This window comes from Ornithodoros turicata, unplaced genomic scaffold, assembly GCF_037126465.1.
Source record: "Ornithodoros turicata isolate Travis unplaced genomic scaffold, ASM3712646v1 Chromosome11, whole genome shotgun sequence".
NCBI classification, from domain to species: domain Eukaryota; kingdom Metazoa; phylum Arthropoda; class Arachnida; order Ixodida; family Argasidae; genus Ornithodoros; species Ornithodoros turicata.
In genome coordinates this window covers 254,361-275,058 of record NW_026999295.1, presented here as the reverse complement: position 1 = coordinate 275,058, position 20,698 = coordinate 254,361, and the positions used below count along the sequence as shown (strand labels likewise).

General features: G+C 45.5%; 1 protein-coding gene across 1 annotated transcript in view; it reads right to left on the bottom strand.

The window, feature by feature from the left end:
* Positions 1–20,698, bottom strand: part of LOC135371437 (venom metalloproteinase antarease-like TserMP_B) — a 148,548-nt gene that overhangs the window by 125,753 nt on the left and 2,097 nt on the right. The window contains exon 2 of the mRNA XM_064605490.1: positions 15,035–15,210. Coding sequence (XP_064461560.1) covers positions 15,035–15,210 — 176 coding nt within the window. The remainder of the gene's footprint in view (positions 1–15,034; positions 15,211–20,698) is intronic.

Here is a 20,698-nt window from a genome sequence, read left to right as displayed (position 1 = left end):
GTTGTTCCCCTGTTGCACCCTGAGAGGTCGCGTTTGACAAAATCGCTTCCAAAACGGCACTCGAAATGGACAAGTGGCCAATTTCGTCAACTTCGGGGCTTAATATCACGTGATATAACAATAATATTAAAGATGTCCTATGCTAATTTTGTAGTATGTATATGTGAAAGTAAGATCACGGTGTTCGAACCCCGTACGTTGTTCCCCTGTTGCACCCTGAGAGGTCGCGTTTGACAAAATCGCTTCCAAAACGGCACTCGAAATGGACAAGTGGCCAATTTCGTCAACTTCGGTGCTTAATATCACTTGATATAACAATAATATTAAAGATGTCCTACGCTAATTTTGTAGTATGTATATGTGAAAGTAGGATCACGGTGTTCGAACCCCGTATGTTGTTCCCCTGTTGCACCCTGAGAGGTCGCGTTTGACAAAATCGCTTCGAAAACGGCACTCGAAATGGACAAGTGGCCAATTTCGTCAACTTCGGGGCTTAATATCACTTTATATGAAAATAATATTAAAGATGTCCTACGCTAATTTTGTAGTATGAACATGTGAAAGTAAGAACACGGTGTTCGAACCCCGTACTTTGTTCCCCTGTTGCACCCTGAGAGGTCGCGTTTGACAAAATCGCTTCCAAAACGGCACTCGAAATGGACAAGTGGCCAATTTCGTCAACTTCGGGGCTTAATATCACTTGATATAAAAATAATATTAAAGATGTCCTACGCTAATTTTGTAGTATGAACATGTGAAAGTAAGAACACGGTGTTCGAACCCCGTACTTTGTTCCCCTGTTGCACCCTGAGAGGTCGCGTTTGACAAAATCGCTTCCAAAACGGCACTCGAAATGGACAAGTGGCCAATTTCGTCAACTTCAGGGCTTAATATCACGTGATATAACAATAATATTAAAGATGTCCTACGCTAATTTTGTAGTATGTATATGTGAAAGTAAGATCACGGTGTTCGAACCCCGTACGTTGTTCCCCTGTTGCACCCTGAGAGGTCGCGTTTGACAAAATCGCTTCCAAAACGGCACTCGAAATGGACAAGTGGCCAATTTCGTCAACTTCGGGGCTTAATATCACTTGATATAAAAATAATATTAAAGATGTCCTACGCTAATTTTGTAGTATGAACATGTGAAAGTAAGAACACGGTGTTCGAACCCCGTACTTTGTTCACCTGTTGCACCCTGAGAGGTCGCGTTTGACAAAATCGCTTCCAAAACGGCACTCGAAATGGACAAGTGGCCAATTTCGTCAACTTCGGGGATTAATATCACTTGATATAACAATAATATTAAAGATGTCCTACGCTAATTTTGTAGTATGTATATGTGAAAGTAGGATCACGGTGTTCGAACCCCGTATGTTGTTCCCCTGTTGCACCCTGAGAGGTCGCGTTTGACAAAATCGCTTCGAAAACGGCACTCGAAATGGACAAGTGGCCAATTTCGTCAACTTCGGGGCTTAATATCACGTGATATAACAATAATACTAAAGATGCCCTACGCTAATTTTGTAGTATGTATATGTGAAAGTAAGAACACGGTGTTCGAACCCCGTACTTTGTTCCCCTGTTGCACCCTGAGAGGTCGCGTTTGACAAAATCGCTTCCAAAACGGCACTCGAAATGGACAAGTGGCCAATTTCGTCAACTTCGGGGCTTAATATCACTTGATATAACAATAATATTAAAGATGTCCTACGCTAATTTTGTAGTATGTATATGTGAAAGTAGGATCACGGTGTTCGAACCCCGTATGTTGTTCCCCTGTTGCACCCTGAGAGGTCGCGTTTGACAAAATCGCTTCCAAAACGGCACTCGAAATGGACAAGTGGCCAATTTCGTCAACTTCGGGCCTTAATATCACTTGATATAAAAATAATATTAAAGATGTCCTACGCTAATTTTGTAGTATGAACATGTGAAAGTAAGAACACGGTGTTCGAACCCCGTACTTTGTTCCCCTGTTGCACCCTGAGAGGTCGCGTTTGACAAAATCGCTTCCAAAACGGCACTCGAAATGGACAAGTGGCCAATTTCGTCAACTTCGGGGCTTAATATCACTTGATATAACAATAATATTAAAGATGTCCTACGCTAATTTTGTAGTATGTATATGTGAAAGTAGGATCACGGTGTTCGAACCCCGTATGTTGTTCCCCTGTTGCACCCTGAGAGGTCGCGTTTGACAAAATCGCTTCGAAAACGGCACTCGAAATGGACAAGTGGCCAATTTCGTCAACTTCGGGGCTTAATATCACGTGATATAACAATAATACTAAAGATGCCCTACGCTAATTTTGTAGTATGTATATGTGAAAGTAGGATCACGGTGTTCGAACCCCGTACGTTGTTCCCCTGTTGCACCCTGAGAGGTCGCGTTTGACAAAATCGCTTCCAAAACGGCACTCGAAATGGACAAGTGGCCAATTTCGTCAACTTCGGGGCTTAATATCACGTGATATAACAATAATATTAAAGATGTCCTACGCTAATTTTGTAGTATGTACATGTGAAAGTAAGATCACGGTGTTCGAACCCCGTACGTTGTTCCCCTGTTGCACCCTGAGAGGTCGCGTTTGACAAAATCGCTTCCAAAACGGCACTCGAAATGGACAAGTGGCCAATTTCGTCAACTTCGGGGCTTAATATCACTTGATATAACAATAATATTAAAGATGTCCTACGCTAATTTTGTAGTATGCATATGTGAAAGTAAGATCACGGTGTTCGAACCCCGTACGTTGTTCCCCTGTTGCACCCTGAGAGGTCGCGTTTGACAAAATCGCTTCCAAAACGGCACTCGAAATGGACAAGTGGCCAATTTCGTCAACTTCGGGGCTTAATATCACTTGATATAACAATAATATTAAAGATGTCCTACGCTAATTTTGTAGTATGCATATGTGAAAGTAAGATCACGGTGTTCGAACCCCGTACGTTGTTCCCTTGTTGCACCCTGAGAGGTCGCGTTTGACAAAATCGCTTCCAAAACGGCACTCGAAATGGACAAGTGGCCAATTTCGTCAACTTCGGGGCTTAATATCACGTGATATAACGATAATATTAAAGATGTCCCACGCTAATTTTGTAGTATGCATATGTGAAAGTAAGATCACGGTGTTCGAACCCCGTACGTTGTTCCCCTGTTGCACCCTGAGAGGTCGCGTTTGGCAAAATCGCTTCCAAAACGGCACTCGAAATGGACAAGTGGCCAATTTCGTCAACTTCGGGGCTTAATATCACTTGATATAACAATAATATTAAAGATGTCCTACGCTAATTTTGTAGTATGTACATGTGAAAGTAAGAACACGGTGTTCCAACCCCGTACGTTGTTCCCCTGTTGCACCCTGAGAGGTCGCGTTTGACAAAATCGCTTCCAAAACGGCACTCGAAATGGACAAGTGGCCAATTTCGTCAACTTCGGGGCTTAATATGATTATCATTAATTAATGCATGCCCGACCCGACGTTGTGTGGCTTCGCGTACCCGAACGTTTGATACCAGGACGAGCATCCTGAGCTGTCCGGCTTTATAGGCACAAAAATTTCATAAATAGATTAACTGCGTGAAGCAGAACTGGAGCTTGCTTTCTGCTGTCCACCATGCATGATGTTATCGCTTTGTCCTTTTTCTTTATTTCTCTACACTGTTGTGATTTCAGCCTTGGAGAATGCTGCTCGCATGTGGCTGCTCTACTGTTCAGCGTAGAAGCCAGTGTAAGGCATGGGCTAAATGACCCATCACCAACAGAGGTTCCATGTAAGTGGATCCAAACAAACAAAAAATGTCTGGTAGGTTTTGACGTGTTGATTTCTGTCCATTGTTTTTTGCCATTTAAGGAAGAAAAGGGCTGGCGTAAAATCTTTGCAGGCAGCACCAATTAGTGACATACAGTTGTTCAAACCAAAGATAGGGCAGCCACCACCTAGGGTGACCACCAAACCCCGGAACGAAGTGCCAGCCTGGACAGATGCAGAAGTCCGCAACTTCGTGCTACAAGTGAAGGTGAGACACTGGAGCAATTTTTAGTACAGTATCACTTAGGTGTAACCTGCATCCCACCCGGTATCCAAGATATCTGTCTAAGATAATAATGGCTGACCATAATGTGGGTTATTCTAAGTATTCCTAGAATTCTAGTCTTGAAGACCTCAAGGCACTCTTGTGAAATGACATAGTTTGTCTTATCTGCATAATTCTCACATGCAGTCATCTGCGCCGAACACACTGGTGCTGGGCTCGATAACAGACAGCGAGGAAACAGATTCTGCCCCGGAAGCTGCTGCCCAAGACCAGGAAAGACCAGCCACGAACGAGATAGACTTTTCAGAATTCTCCCTGTTTGCTATTTACAAAAATGTAGATATAGGAGCAGCCCAAGAAGTGCAGCTAGCACAAGGGTGCTGCAGTGAAATTGAGAAGGAGACCCATGGGCAATCAAAATCAACAAGATGGATGCAAGAACTGAGGGGTAGGATAACAGCATCCATACTGCATCGTGTAGCTGCATGTAAGAGTGGTGCCGACGGACTTGTGGCACAGATTATGGGGTACATAAAAGAGCCACGTATCTCAAACTTTCAGCGGGGCTGTGAAATGGAGCCGAAAGCAAAAGAGGCATTTTCTGTACATGAGGCGTTGAAACATAGAGACTTTCAAATAAGTGAGTGTGGTTTGTTTGTAATGGAAAGGTTGCCTTTCTTAGCAGCATCTCCAGACGCACTCATGTCTTGTGCTTGTTGTCAGAAGGCAGTGCTTGAAGTGAAGTGCCCTGCGTCAAGGAAAAATGTTTCACTGGCTAACACATTGAGGCATTTACCTTACTTAAATGATGACCTGAAGCTAAGGCAAAACCATGCCTACTACACTCAAGTTCAAACCCAAATGGCTGTCACCAAACTGTGTCGTGCATACTTCGTTGTGTTCACAGGGTGTTCTCTGACAGTTGAGGTCATAAGCTTCAATGAAGACTTTTGGTCACGCACTGAACTCAGAGCAAAGCACTTCTTTTTCAATCACATTTTTCCTGAAATGCAAGCTAGGCGTGTTCTCAAGCAAATAGAAAGTGCTATAAGAACATGCGATTGTCATGGTGCAAGGTCTGGTCGTGTTGTTGGATGTTTGCAATGCGAGGCCACCTTTCATTTGAGGTGTGTAAAACTTACACGCACACCAAAGTCATGGATGTGTGGTAGATGCCGAGACATCAGCAACGGCTGAGGAGGTTAAATGTACATGGTGATTACGATGAAAGATGAAAGTTCATCACTTCTCTCATGGTGATTACATCCGCGGCTTTTAACCAGTATGACGACATACAGCCATATGGAACTGACGACATTCAGAACTGAAAGATTATTTTTAATATTTTATTAATTTTACTAAATGTCTTTCCTAAGCTGAGTCACTGAGCCACTAGTCATTTTTTCCATGTCCGTTGTACATACATTTTGTGCATGACGTGTAGCATAGCCAGATATGCTGAAATGTGGTTAGGTGAGGTCATTTGTAGCTTTTCCAGGTTCATGTGCTCAGATGGACTGTATCAGCAGCTTCAGCTATTATGAGTTGTGTGAAGCAGCATTGTTTGTGTTGGTAAACATTGTATAAATCTCACAGGAAAATATATTGCATTAAAAATTATGAAACTGTACAGGGGAAAGGACGTACAACAGCAGCATACTGCTGTCGTCGTCAAATTTTTGAAATTTTCTCTTGCACAGTGTTTTATTGCTTTTAGATTAATATCTGACCAAACCTTATTCCTTAACTTGTTTTAGAAAAACATAATAGAGAACAGCAATTATAGAGCAGGTTTAATTTCAGGCTTTGTTTGTTGCTCATGGCATAATGTCGCAAGAATAAAATACAATAAAGCTTCACGTTTATCAAACATGCCCCACCAGTTACTTACACGGCCTGCAGTTCTGTGCTTGATGTTTGGAGTCCTTTCCGACTGGTAGAGTTAACTTACTAATGCTATAAATTATGAACAGTCATCTTTGTGACTGTTAATTACAGGGGTCTGCAGATTCACAAGGCCACTACATACCACGGCAAGCTTATCAATTGTTGGATAATCTCCATCACTTGCTCTTTTCACGAAGCTTAAAGGCCGTACTGTTTGGAACAATCTAAACACTTTTAACCTTTGGATCGCTCGCTCAACGTGGATGGGAACTGCTGATAGCTTCCTAGATGTGGTGACCTCTGCTCCAGGCAGCTGACTGCGTTTTTTTGTTAGCGAGGGCATCAGAAGTCTTGCACCCCGAGCAGCAAACATTTCTTCACACCGAAAGCCCCTGTCCACAAGGAAGACATCGCCTTCTTTGACCATGTCGAGCAGGCCACTGTGTAGAGTCAGCTCTTTGTCCGAAACTCTGCCACCACAGGCTTTGGATACAAACATTATTGCTCCTGAGGGGGACACAACAATGAGAAGCTTGATCGTATTATTGTGTTTATAGCTCGAGAAGGTTTGGCCCCTGGCAGTCATCGCTGTGGGTCGTTGTATGAATATTTCTGTACAGTCAATTATTCCCCTGACATCGTTGAATAACAAGTTATTGAAAGCTTCAGGGCGGTTGGCTTTGATGGACCGACGTGATGGCGAAATGATAAACTTCTGCAAGTTCGCAGCCAGGATATCGAGCCAGCAATGAAATATTGTACTGACGCTGCTTGAGGAAATACCAAACCGACATGCCAGATCGTGTGTAAGGAGGCCAAGCCGTATCCTCATCAGCACCAGTAATAACTGCTGCTCTGCCTCGAGACATGTCCAGAGTGTGGGCTTCCAGACAGACAGTAAAAACTGCAAAACAGCGCAGTGAACATTGTTGTGGACACCAGGCCTGTGTAGAACTTGACACTGCTGTCTGACTGCATCACCATGTCCCGAGTAACTTTGGCACTGGTAGGAGACTGCTTTGTATTTTCTAGTTCACTAACCCTATCCTTGGTGAACATCAGCTCCTGTTCAACGCACTTAAGTCTCTCCTGTAACTCTGCATTTAAAAAAAAACAAGCTGGAGATGTCCGCTGCCGTCAACGTTGTCTGCGTGTTGCCATTAGACACATCATTAGTCGTCATCACTGCATCCTCCTCATCATTGAGGGCTGTGGAAGGACCAGCATCATCTATCTCACGTTCCTGTTCAGCTTGTTTCTTTTGGGCACGTTGGTATCTGGCTAGCTTTTGCACCAAGTTCCCTTGCGCACGGTATGAAAACAAGGAAGGGACATAATCCGGATGTGCTGGGTCAGGGGATGGCCGACCTGAAAATACATGAATGCATAAAATAGCACAACACTTGAAAACAGTTGCGCCATTTAGTCTTTCATAATGTTGCCACCATGAACTCTCAGTCGAAATTGTTTGGCTGCAGCAGTGTGCATAAGATGACCTATATGCAACGAAAACTATGTGGGAAAGCCATATGGCTCCTAAATTGCTGGATAATTGCAAAGATTAATATCAGAAGCACTGTCTTTTCGCGTCATTTTTCCTTTTCTTTTTTGTGTGCGCAACGTTCAGAACGTTGGCTCTACCAAACTGCTAAGAAACTAAATTCAAGAACTAAGGCACAAGGACAGGTTCAAGGTAAGCTTGGAGTAACTTACCTTGAATGAAGTGAGCAGAACATATCTGTGAGCTTCGAGAAGGCTGCCAGTTATCCCGTCGCACAGCAGTGACCCATGCGGCTCTTCTCTCTATGTCAGTGGGGAATCTAAATGTCCGTATTTTGGACAGTAAGTTCGTCCCAGAGCGCAGACTGCACCCGGGCACAATGCAGCACGGCCCACGTCGAAGATGTTGAACAGAAGGTGATTTGTATCCGCAAAACATCCTTGCGGGCTCTCAACAACCGCAGGCTATCTTCAAAACCGGAAGTTTTCAGGGAGCACATCCGGTCGACCCGCGCTGGCGCCCCCTGACGGCGCGAAGCCGCCGCGAAAGGGTCTACAGTGAACCCTCGTTAATATGACCCCCGATAATCTGACATACGCGCTTTACGACCATACTCCTGGGGAACAATGCAGTGAAACCTCTGCCAATCTCCCCCGTTAATATGACAATTCCGCATTACGATCAAAAGTTTCGGTGACGACCATGGTCATAATAACGAGGGTTCACTGTATATGTACGGAATATTTTTCTGTAAAATCGCTTTTCATGTGTGAGAGCGCAGGAATTCAACACTTTTCAGAGAAGCGCTACGGCTTGGTATTTTGCTCGGGACTGAGATTTATTATCTTCATCAAGTTGTGCCTATTTTAGACTCGGTGACTCAGTGGAATATGCTTCTTCTGCAGCGTGCATCTGACTTGAACACAAACAATGCGCTTCTTCCGCCGTGTGAAATATAGTCTCAAAATAGTTCAGTTACAGAATCAATTCGAAGATCTCCGCCTATTTGATGGAACGCCATTTGATTTAACGGCCCCGAAAAAATGGCCTGGAAAATTTGGCAACGGAGCAAATGGTCTCGGAAAAAATGGTCCCGAGGGGTTAGAGCGGAAAAAGCAGCCCCATGCGTAGGCATGGTTTGCGACTTTCAAAACCCTCCCGAAATCGTACCTTTGGTAGCGCATTTATAAGAAGGGAAACGAGGTGTAAACCCTTCTCTCCTATGCAAATTTCCCTGTGAACCCCTCCAGAAATATTTTTTCTGGCTACGCTAATGCCGCGCACGGTTTGGTTACCTTCGCAGAAAAAGCGCTACTTACAGTGCGTCATAGCAGTTTTCAAGGAAAGGTTGAAAAGCTTTTAATGTGGCAAATGAATAGGTATTCAATAAAAATATTAGGCACAGGAAAATACTGAACGCTGTAAGGATTCATATTTATTTGTACTTTACCTTTTGCCACGTTTATATCTTATTTGCTTGAAAATTTCAGTACTTTATTTCTGTGCTTTTATTAATATTTTTAATTCAGATAACTTTTCCTCCTCTGTCGCATTCTGCATTTAATTAATATAGGGCATATGAGCAAAGAAAATATCTTGGTCACTCATAGTCTTCCCTCCTGATTTCGGGCCATATGGCCATTTGGGTCATATGACTATTTCGGCCTTCTGGACACCTTACCTTGCCCTGTTCATTTCACCCAAATGCTCAAAAGGCTCAATCTTTTTTCACGTCTTATGAACATTTGGGCGTTCTGATCACTTGGGCCTTATGCACACTCGGGCCATATGAGATGATACCCCCGCAGCCGCCTAGAACTGGGTCGTCCGATCACCGCAATTGTGCGATTGTACGCTCAGCCCTTTTGTCGTTTAGCTGTTGACGCTCCAGCTGTAGAGTTAAATGCGTTAGGTAAATTAAAGGAATGTCTCCTAACTGCACCCAAGTCTCTCGTGTGTCTCCACCCAGCGTGGACGCTTTGCCAGTCCATGCGATCGTCCTGTTGATGTCAGAAGTGAGGTCTTCTATCAGTTGTGGCCAATCAGTCACCCGAGGGATTACGCAAATCACACGATTCCAAAGGAAGTGTACCAACCAGGGCACGCTAATCGGGAGTCAAAAAACATGTAGAAACCCCCACGCGGGGCACGCGCGTGGGAGGGCAGCTGTCGACGACGAGCTGTGGGAGTGACGACGGCGAGGTAGTGCTTATTAGACATATGAGTGAATCATGCCCGGTCGTGCGTTGTAAAGTGAATGGTCATCCGATTGAGCTCCTTGTTGATACGGGCTCCGCGGTCACTCTTATAAATGAAAGTGCCGTCAAAGAATTGCAAGGAAAAGGTGTTCAAATGGCACCTTGTGACTGCGGACCGCACAGGAGATTTGTGGGTGCGACTGGAGAGTCGGTCTCCCTGAATGGTCAGTGCAAGCTTAATGTAACTCTCGGTGAAAGCGAATTCGAACACATTTGCTTCATATGTCCTGATACGCTTGCGATCCCAGAACATGTATCGGGTATACTGGGACAAGATATACTGAGCTCCCAATGCGTAGAGATATCCATTGCCAACGAAGTAATTCGAATCTGAAATCAGGAAATACCCTTGCGCGAAACGTCAGATGGATACGTAGTGAGGAGATATGCATCTACAAAATTTCCTCACTTAGCAATAGTGGTTAGGTTAGTTCGGGAGGTACCACTACCTCCAAGGTCGGAGTGCATTGTCAGCTGTGTCGTTCCTTTCGATATAGCTTCCGATGAATCAGGGGCCCTTGACCCAATAGAAGACATCACGAACGGAGTTAAAGGTGCCAGCTGTCTGGTTAAGGTTGGGATGCAGCGAACTGTGCCTTTCTCAGTTGTCAACTCTTCCCATCAAGAACTGGTCCTCCCGCCGAATAAGACCGTCGCGCTTTTCAGCTCGGCAGAGGTAGACAGCGACTTTGAAGCGGTTCGAGCGATACAGGTAGAATGTGGGAAAGCGCATCTTCCGGGGAAGGTAGGCGAGGCGTTGAAGTTTGACTTAGGAGGTCTCGAATCACAGGAGCGTGATGTACTTGAGATGATGTTGCATAAATACTCCGATGTATTTGCTACATCCAGTTTAGATTTGGGAAAGTGTGGCATTGTTTAACACCGCATTCAAACAAATGGCGCCATTTGAAAATTTCCAAAGTTTCCACAGTTTGGAAAACGAGCCCATTTGAAAGAGCTGCAATGGACATCATGGACCCGTTGCCTGTCACCACATTGGGAAACAAATACATCCTAACTTTCACAGACCACCTCACCAACTACAGTGAGACAATCACGCGCCCGGATCAAAAGGCACATACCGTTGCCAGGGAATTCGTTGGAAAAACTGTGCTGAGACATGGGGTTCCGAAGCAGCTGTTGACAGATCAGGGAGTCGGAGCGAACCGAAAACCGGAACCGAAAACCGAAAAAAAAAACGCTATTTTGGTGCGAACCGGAACGGAATCGAAACCGTATACGTTTTTTTCGCTCAGGAGGGAAACCGAAAAATATATTTAACGGTTTTCGGTCAAAGAAAAAACTTCGTCGATTTGGACTACGGATAGGCGAATGAAACAGACGTCGTGTGCTCTGAAGTCATGTCATGGATACTATACGAGGGTTACGGTTACGGTGGAATGTATGTCGGCATACTATGACCCTTAGGCTCCCCTTGTAATGGTTTATCGTTCGCGCACGCACACAGACTTAGAGGTACATGTGACTCTCTAGCAATGTGCCGTAGTGTTCGTTTTAATTTGATCCCCCAAACTTTGCTCAACTAAACAGCGACCCACGGGGGCTGCATAACGGCTTCTTCATCGGTAATGTCGCGCAACGCGTACCTTGTTTGAGAGAAGCTAAGTTGAATACATTTACGTATACGCGAGGGCAAGCCCGTGCGAAGTGGCAACTGTTTTGTGGACTGGACACGAAGAAAATAAAACGGAGCCGTCGAGGGCGTTTGTGAGAGAGGGTGTTCCTCGATTTGCGTCGTACTCGTGCGGTGGTGCTTGCTGGCTAGACAGTAGCAACAGACATTCGGATGGGACGCGATCGTATATCGGATACTGTGTACTATGTACTAAGTACTATGGAAGTACGTATGACATCACGACAAACAAGCCCGTTTGTAGCATGCGCTTCAAGAAAGGAGAAAGCCCATTTGAACAGACAGTAACCTACAGGAACCAGGAGCTACCAATTTCACAGCTGTCTATTAATATTAAATACCATGTATGCGGAATAAACGGGTTTAGATTTTGTAACGTTGATTTTTTTATTTGTGGGGATGAATATTCCCAGCAGAAGCGGAACCGGTTAAAAACCGGTATGAACCGTTATTTTTTTGCTCCGGAGCAGAACCGGTGACGGATCGTTTATGATGTAACCGGAACGAAAACCGGAACGAAAAACGTTTCGGTTCGACACCCTGTGACAGATAGGGACAGGAACTTCTTGTCGGATTTAATTAAAGGTGTCTGCAGCTTTCTAGGCATAAAGAAACTAAGCACTACTCCGTATTACCCGGCGTGTAATGGTACAGTAGAGCGCCTCAACCAAACGGTCGCAAAGATCTTGTCCTACCATGTAGCGCGAGACCAGCGCGACTGGGACTCGTGGTTGCCATACGCTATGTTTTATACAATGCTGCCGTCCACGAAAGCTGCAACGAAACCACATTCTTCCTGTTGCACGGAAGAGTTGGGTCTTCCTGTTGGGGACTCCAGAGCGTTCAGTTACGCAACAGCCGACGATTACGAGGCACAGCTTATGGCAAGGCTGCAGACAGCTCATGAAATTGCACGCGAAACACTGAAATCCACCGCAAAGTCCAGAAAGTATCGATTTGACAAAGCGGCGAAATGAGTGACTTTTAATCCAGGGGCTCGTGTCTACCTGCAGAAAGGCGAAGGTGCTCCAGGTCTCGCGAAAAAGTTGACCCCAAGATGGAAGGGCCCTTATAGAGTAGTCGAACAGATGTCTACCATCGGTTTAAGAATTCAGCGCATTGTCAGTGGAAAAATTGAGGTTGTACACGCGAACCGCCTCAAGCCTGCTCCCTATGACAGACCTTTCCAAGACACAAATGAGGAATCTAATCCTCATAAACACTCGAGGGAAAATGTCATATGGACATGTCATATGGACATGTCATGTCAAATGTCATATGGACAAATACATACAAAGCCTGAAGTGCCTAAGAAACTATTGATGAAAGATGGAAGTTACTGAAAAGGTTAGCCAGCTGTAGGACTCGAACCCACATCTTCTGGATTACCGGTAATCCAGATGATGTGGGTTCGAATCCTACAGCTGGCTAGCCTTTGCAGTAACTTCCATCTTTTATCATTAATTTCTTAGGCACTTGAGGCTCTGTATGTATTCGTCCTTTCTATGAGTTCCAGCCTCAGAACATCAGTTCCCTCATGTTTCCTCTAATGTTGCGTAGGTCTTGATTTGCGCCGCGTATCAGGAGTAAAATGACACATACAGCCTCGTATCGCATACAAATCGACGCGAAAAAGGCTTGAAATATGCGTTCTTTTCTCTCAAGACTAACGCTAACGCATTGTCATCGCATTAAATACATTAATCGCCCTCAAATTTTTGGCCGTGAGTGTTGGGTTAACCAATTTCGTCATATGGGACCCGCATAGCCACTGGTGAAAATAGAATGGCGAAACAGCCCGCCTCCAAAACCGAAGAAGTTTCGAGGTCACTCGAGTGTGGGGGAATTTCTCTCGACGCGTTTTTCGGATCACAAGGGTACTATAGTAGATCATTATACGCTTTCGAGGTATACAGTGAACGCAAAAACAAATTGTATTCTGCTAGTGCAACATCTGGAGCCCGCTGCGAAACAAAATTCCGAAACAAAACGCCATTGATGGCTGAGTAAGTGGGCTGTTGTTCAGCATGATACGTCTGTGCACACAACGCATCAGTTTCTTATGACGAATTCAACCATTTGCGATCATAGATTTGATTTCCTTCCACATCTCCCTGTTCGGCAGGCCTTGGGCATCGAACTACCACATCCTGAGCCGCCTCAAGGATGATCCGGGCGTCCGTAAATTTGCGTCGGATGAAAATATGTAAGAAGCGGTGCATAAATGGCTGCCGCACTAGCACAAAATGCTTCTCTACTGCAATACAGGCTCCTCCCAAACGATGACGGACCTGTTTTGAAAATAACGGGAAATACGCAGAAAAATTACTCATTGTTTTCCTGCGTATTCGTTTCATTGTTCACCAATTGATGATTGATTCATTCGTGAGGTCCGTCGTACTACAGACTCAACAGTTGCCATTTTGCGCATGCCTGGGAGCAGAAGCCGAAAAATTGATGCTGCAACACATATGTTTGTCTCGCTTTGCTGTTAACGAGACGCTATATGGTATTTCACATCCTGCATGGCACAATTGAACGGAAATGCGGTTTTGAGAGATTTATGTCTTTCCAGTATGCTTGCTTGGGCACTGTTGGAATTCGTTGTGAACACATAGAAACATGAGGCCAGAAGATGCATTTTTGTTTTGTTCATGCATTGAATAGCGCTGGCTGTAGGCACAAATTTTAAATCTGTACATTTTCAAAGTTCATGGAATGGACATAAAATATGTTTACTTGGGTCTCAGTAAGAACACCTGGAGTCAACGCCATGACCTGCGTCGTTGGCTTTTTTGCATGTACAGTCGAGCGGCTCTCAGCAATGCACGTGTATGGCGCATATCGTACCCTTTTCACGTTTTGGAGTAATTCGTCAGTGGATCAAGAAGTGCATGGGTTATTGAAATATGGCAGCCGTCGACAAAGCCCGGTAGCAAGGAGAGATCGAAACCATGCACCTCGTGATTGCCGTTAAGTCCGCTATTCGAATCATTCATGCTTTTAGATACTTTGAGGCTTGTGTTTTGTTCGTCTGTGTGCGTGTATATATATTCCAGCCTTAGAGCAGATACCTTCTATCAAGGCGATGGTGCTTTTATTATAACAATGACAAGCCTTCTGTGAGCTTTCTTCTAAAAATATAATGGTCGTTTAATACAGTACACTCAAAAAACAAAACAGCACGATCCTAGCTAATCGTCATCCCGAGTGACATCGTTCTGTCTCCTTATTTGTGGAAAACGGGAGGCATACGCCTTGCTGGGACAGTATGCAGCTGTGATAATCGAGTTTGTTCCCCATTCATAATCTCACAATAAAGTTGTTGTTTTGATAACTGTCACAAGGTGGTCGTGGTGATAGGGCTGTCACAAAAAGGTATACGGCCCGTGTTTTCCACGAACGAGGAGTAATCAATCTGTGCGATGTTTGGCCTTCAGCGTGCTATGTGGTAAAGTTCTCTTTTAAGCACAGTTCCCTTAGAAGTCGGCCCAGGACGCAAATTCCCCCAGGACGTCAGTCGTGACGATGCCCACATACGTGAGGCCGACAACGGCAACCCTATCACCACCACCACCATCTCTATTAAGAGTGTAGAAAACGTGAAACAATGTAAGCAATGAATTGCAAAACATATCGCTAGAAGATTCGTAAAAGACGTTAGAGTTTGTTAGTTCCAGAACAACTTACATATTCGCTGACAAAAACGCCGTCTTCACGTGTGGTCCTTACGAGCAATTGATCCCCGTAAGCTGGCTTCTGTCGGAGATTTAGTGTCAAATCATCGGTGAGTTTGAGTATTGTTGCGCCATCATCCGCCCTGCTTTGAAGGATTTGTGGGTACACGACAGTTTCTTGGGCAAAATCTGAAATGAGCGATTAGGCTAGTACTGTGCGCGCCTTTAAGTAGATTATTGAATATATAACAGCACGGTGGTTGTCCTTCAGAACGTCTCTCATTCTTTGTAGCCGCTCTCAAACCCTGCTATCATGCAGTAATAGCGTTTGCCTGACGTCTGCCCAGGACTAGCCCATCGTGGATTCGCTTTAGAATTACGCGCAAGTTCGCTGCCAAGCTTATGCATTGCTGCCGCCTTCGCGATGACAATTCCGCATTACGCGCTCCAGAAGTGTTCAGCAAGTATGACTATCGTGCTCCCATTACCGAAGTTGCTGTCTTTACCGCAACCTTTGTGCCGTCAGAAGAAACTTCCAGTAACCTTGAAGCCAGACGGTACGCGGTACCTTCCTCCTCCCGACAACCTCGTGCCCAAACGTCTACTACAATTCAACCGTACTATGGAGCGGTGCGCGTTGATTGTCGATACATACAGGGTGTTGTTTTTTTATTCGTTACAGAATTTTTATTAAAAAAACTAGCAGAGCAAAATAGACGCCATTTTAGCTGGTGGGGTGTGGCCAGGCGAACATCCGGTAGGGCATATGCAACTACTGGACGACTAATTCGCTAAGATTTAATAATTAACTTATTAACTAGCTCTTTTCTGGGAAATGCGAGATAGCAGTATTCCAGCCAGTCCTTATTCAGATCCACAGTCCTTATTAAACGCTCTGTGAAGCGAACGTACCTTGAAATGTAAACTCTCAAATTTTGCTATGCAAATGAGCCAAAACCCGCTTTTGGAGCGCAGAAACGACGCGACCCTTGCCTTATCTGAGTCGCATAGCGGTCTATCTGGCCAACAGGTTAGTGCCTTTTCCAATTACCTCCATCGCTCCAAAGCACGTGGCCGTGTCACATGGTCGCTGTGTCTGCGCTCGAATGGTGCGTACTAGTTCCGGGTTCGGCTCATTTGCATAGCAAAATTTGGCAATTTCGAGCTCGAAGTACTTTCGCTTTTCAGGGAGTTTAATAAGGACGATGAATTTGAATAATGACTGGCTCCAACACGGTCATCTCACATTTCCCAGAAAACATCTAATTAATAGCTAATTAGTCGTCCAGCAGTTGCATATGCTCTCCTACAGGATGTTCCCCTGGCCGTATATCCCACCTGGTAAAACGACCTCTATTTTGCTCTGCTAGGTTTTCTAGAAAAGTTCTGTAACGAAATAAAAGACACACCCTGTAGATGGAGCATAACTGTCAGGGCATGTAAGAACCACTCACGTGGTTGCAGTATTCCTTTGTGACTACATGCAGTGGAAAGAGTACTTTGAGTTTGAGTTTGATTATAGGAAAAAAACCGGAAGATATTGAATTCGTCACTGACGAATTCTGCTACTCCCACAAGGAGAAAGAAAAGGAGAAAAGGAGAAAGAGTACTTTGTTTCGTTCCTATAGAATCAATATGTGTATTCTGTTCAAGGAATACATCAGTGACAGAGCGAATAAATCCGTGAATAAAATAATTTTGGAAAGCAGCATTCTATCTCATATTTTGAGCTGTAAATTTAATTTTTGTATTGTTGAGTTCTAGCAAGCGACATTTCTATACCACACGAGTACGTTTCCGTATCCTGCTCTTCTGCGCATGTGTCACAGTGGGCTTGTATTCGTGCACCCCCTGTATCCGTGATGTAAGTCCATGCACTTACTCCGTGTAAGAGTTCGTACACTTCAGCGGTTAAACAGGAAGCGACGTTCACATCTCGGAGCTGCAGACCAAGATTAACACGTGTGAACAGATGAATACAAAGCATCCCCTGTTGCCGGCCCCGCAACAGGAAGTGAAGAAATGCAAACGGCTAATCGCTACGTGTACATTACACTCTAGGGGAGAGATGCACCTTAAGTGAACCTTCCTAATTTCTACATGACCATCACGATACCCTCCTGTTTGGAGTTGTCAACAACTACTACATGAATGGCGATGGAATGAGGTGATTCACCGCAACAATTGCGGTACCATTCCTGATTGGATGTGCATTAGTATATGAGTGGGATGACGATGAAAAAGATGAGGCATACACACTCGCGCACACACATGACACACGCAAATGAGATATCACACACGCAGGTGCGTCGTAACTGATGGGGATAGTAGTTCATCGGGTCGGCCACCGGAGATGAAATGCTGTGAAGAGAACATTTGATCATTCATGGCAACGTCATAGGAGTCATGACGTCATAGGAGTTCAAGCAGGTTAGAAGACGTCAGGAACACATAGAATGAGTGCAGGCATTGACGGTGCTGCACAGGGTTAGAACAAGGACCCAAGATTGCTGCAAGGCTGAGGGGCTCGTTGTTGATACGGGTCAGTTGAGCATTGTTCTCTCCGAACTGTATAGACCAGAGTCGATGAGGACGTGTTGAATGCTTGCCACGATGCCGCAGTTGGAACCCGAGCTGGTTGAAGCCTAACCATAACCAGAAGTCTGTGTCTGAACTGCGGGGTGAAGGCCACACTGAGGCGAAGTCGATGCAGAAGGGAGGTGAGACAGCGAGGCAAACAGTCTGGGAGGGAAAACGACAAAGTTGGATCGACGGCGTGGAACAAGGACCTGTCTGCAATGTCCCTGCGATATTGTATAGGACAAGAATGCCCTCCTGTCACCATGGGTCAACATATTCGGTATCACCCCTGGCATTGTCTGGCAACAGCAGCCACTCTGTCAGCCTCTTCATTTCCGGTTAGTCCACAGTGACCTGGGATCCACTGAAAAGTGATCTGCGGACGTAGAGGAAGTGCAATGTGCCCGTCGATACCCGTGAGACACCTGGACCGATGGAATAACGAAGGCGGCCGATGAACTTACAGGTGTAGAGGACCCGTTGGTGTATACGGCAGTGTGCTCAGCGTAGACGCTTAACATCATGTCCAATGACATCTGGCGAAGGACTGACGGTGGTACTTTATTTTTTTAACGTTGAGTCCCGAAATGCCGGGGGAGATCGAGGGCAGTGGCAGAGACCACGGGAGAGACGAAGACACTGTTTGGTTTACTACGAACGAGGGAAACTTAGGCTTTGCTTCCGCAATGATTTTGTAGAGGTTGCTCTGTTTGCGCCAATAAAGTTTTCCTACCAATGGGTGACGGCGGTGATGAGCGATAAGGCGTAAATGGTAACCCTCCCTCGTTCTGAGGACTTCAATTGGTATGTCATGAGCTTCGGCGATGACCATCTGCGTTCCTGCAGCTCTGGGGACGCCAAGACAGATCCTCAGGCTGCGTGCAAGGAAGCACCGAAGCCGCTGAAGTTGCATCTCAGAAATGCCATGAAGAACAGGAAGTCTATACACAAGTGAATCACGAACAAGAGCCTTGTGAACAGCCAGGAGTGATTGCTCATCCATACCCCACTTGGAGCCAGCAAAATGACGAAGGACAGAGGTCCACCGCTGAACCTTCTTGTCAAGGTGATCGATGTGTTTTTTCCAGGACAAGTTGCAGTCGAGGACGACACCCAAAAATCTGTGTTTCACCTGCTTGATCGGCGAGCCAGCAAGACACAGCTGATATCGGTGCATATGCTTCCTTGTGAAGGTGAGAGCTGCAGATTTGTCCCCTGATATATCCAAGCCGACTTTAGTGAAGAACTGCATGATTCTGTCCAGAGAGCTTTGCAGACGACGCCAAATTGGAGGTCTTGATTTTCCAACTGTCCAGGTACGAACATCATCAGCATACATGGAGATATTGACCTTGGACGTTATGCAGGACTTCGGACAAACCATGACGGGGTTAAATGATATGGGGCTTAACACACTACCTTGTGGTACTCCTTGCGTTACCACGACTTTCTGCGTGGCTTCATCACGTATGCGCACCGATACAAATCTCTGCTGTAGAAAGTCAGCGAGCCACGGGCACCACGCTGTTGTTCCACGATGCATTGTACACGTAAAGAAGACAGGACATAGCAGCAGCACTAAGGTTGCGGAGGACTCTAAGTAATGCCATCTTGGCCTGGCGATGATTGGGCTCGAGATGAACATAGCGCAGCTTTGAGCTCAGACAAAGAAAAAATCATGTCCACTTCTCGATGGGTGACCAGGTCCGCCCGTGCAACTACCTCCTGAAGACGAGAGGTATGTGCTTGATACTAATCACTCCTGGCAGCCCGAGAACTGGCTGTGATGGCTGTGCAAAAATGGGAAGCAACATCATGCTCAGTCTTATTGAGCGAAAGGGCCAATAGACGCAGCGGATTTCTTTGAGGTGGAGTCTCCTTCAGACAGCGAGCCACGCTCCAAACTCTCGTGGCAGAGTGAAACGGCGAAAGGGTTGAGCAAAACCGACGCCATCGCTGACGATCTTCTACCTTTACTGCCCTCTGTACAGATCTGGCGATACGCCCAGCTGCTGCAATGTCTTCGAGCAATCCCGACCGTCTTGCCTTCCGTTCAGCCCTTCTCCTGCATGCTCGAAGCTGTTCAACACGATGATTTGTACCCATGTGACCTGATGTGACCTTCACATGTCGAGATCATGATCGAAGAGAAGATGGCAGTAGTTCTGTTAACTGGTCTGCCGACATGCCCTGGTGCACATGACTGGTGACCGCCGCGCGAAATGTGCCCCAGTTAGTCAATCTAACCATTTTGCACCGCGGTTGTGAGACATATCTTTCACACGAGATATAGATAGGCAGGTGAGCACTGCCTTGCCCATCAACGTCGGTAACCCATGATAGAGACCTAGAAATGCCCTTGGAACAAAGTGAAAGGTCTAGGGCGTCTGTCGTGAAGTCCCTGCGCAAGTAAGTGGGTGAACCATCGTTAAGGAGACAGAGATTCAGATCTTCGATGGCATCACTCCAGATTCTTCCTCTTCTGTCTGTCGTTCTACTTCCCCACACCTGACTGTGGGCGTTGATGTCGCCAACAACCAAAAAAGGTGATTCTAGCCCTATAAAGGTATTTTGAACGTCGTTGGCATCAGGGGTGAAGATGGTGGGATATACAAACTGACGACTGAAAGCGACAGATTACCCAAACGGACCTTGCACTTTACATGGTCGATGGTCGAAGCAATCTGGGGGCCCTGCAAACGGACAGATGTCAAATCTGCCCTTACACATAATACAGTTCTCGATGACACACTTGAGTTCCCGGACGTAAGCATACTATAACCACTGTGTCTGAAGTCGTCCTTGACGTACGCTTCGCTGAAAGCCAGAATCGAAATAGCATACTTAAGCAAAAACAACGGGGAACCCCCAAGCCTCCGGGGAACCCCCAAGAGAGAAATAAACGTTACGTAGGCTTATGGGCAATGCACAATCTCAGGAGCAGCAGAATATACGTCATATACGTCCGTGCTGGCCAAGCGCACGCAGAGAAAAAACTGTCAATTGTCAAGAACGTGATCACTGTATGCATTCATTGAGAATTGATATGTGTCAATAAACCTGATGTTTTATTTTTCTCTGTTGTCATCTAGTATTG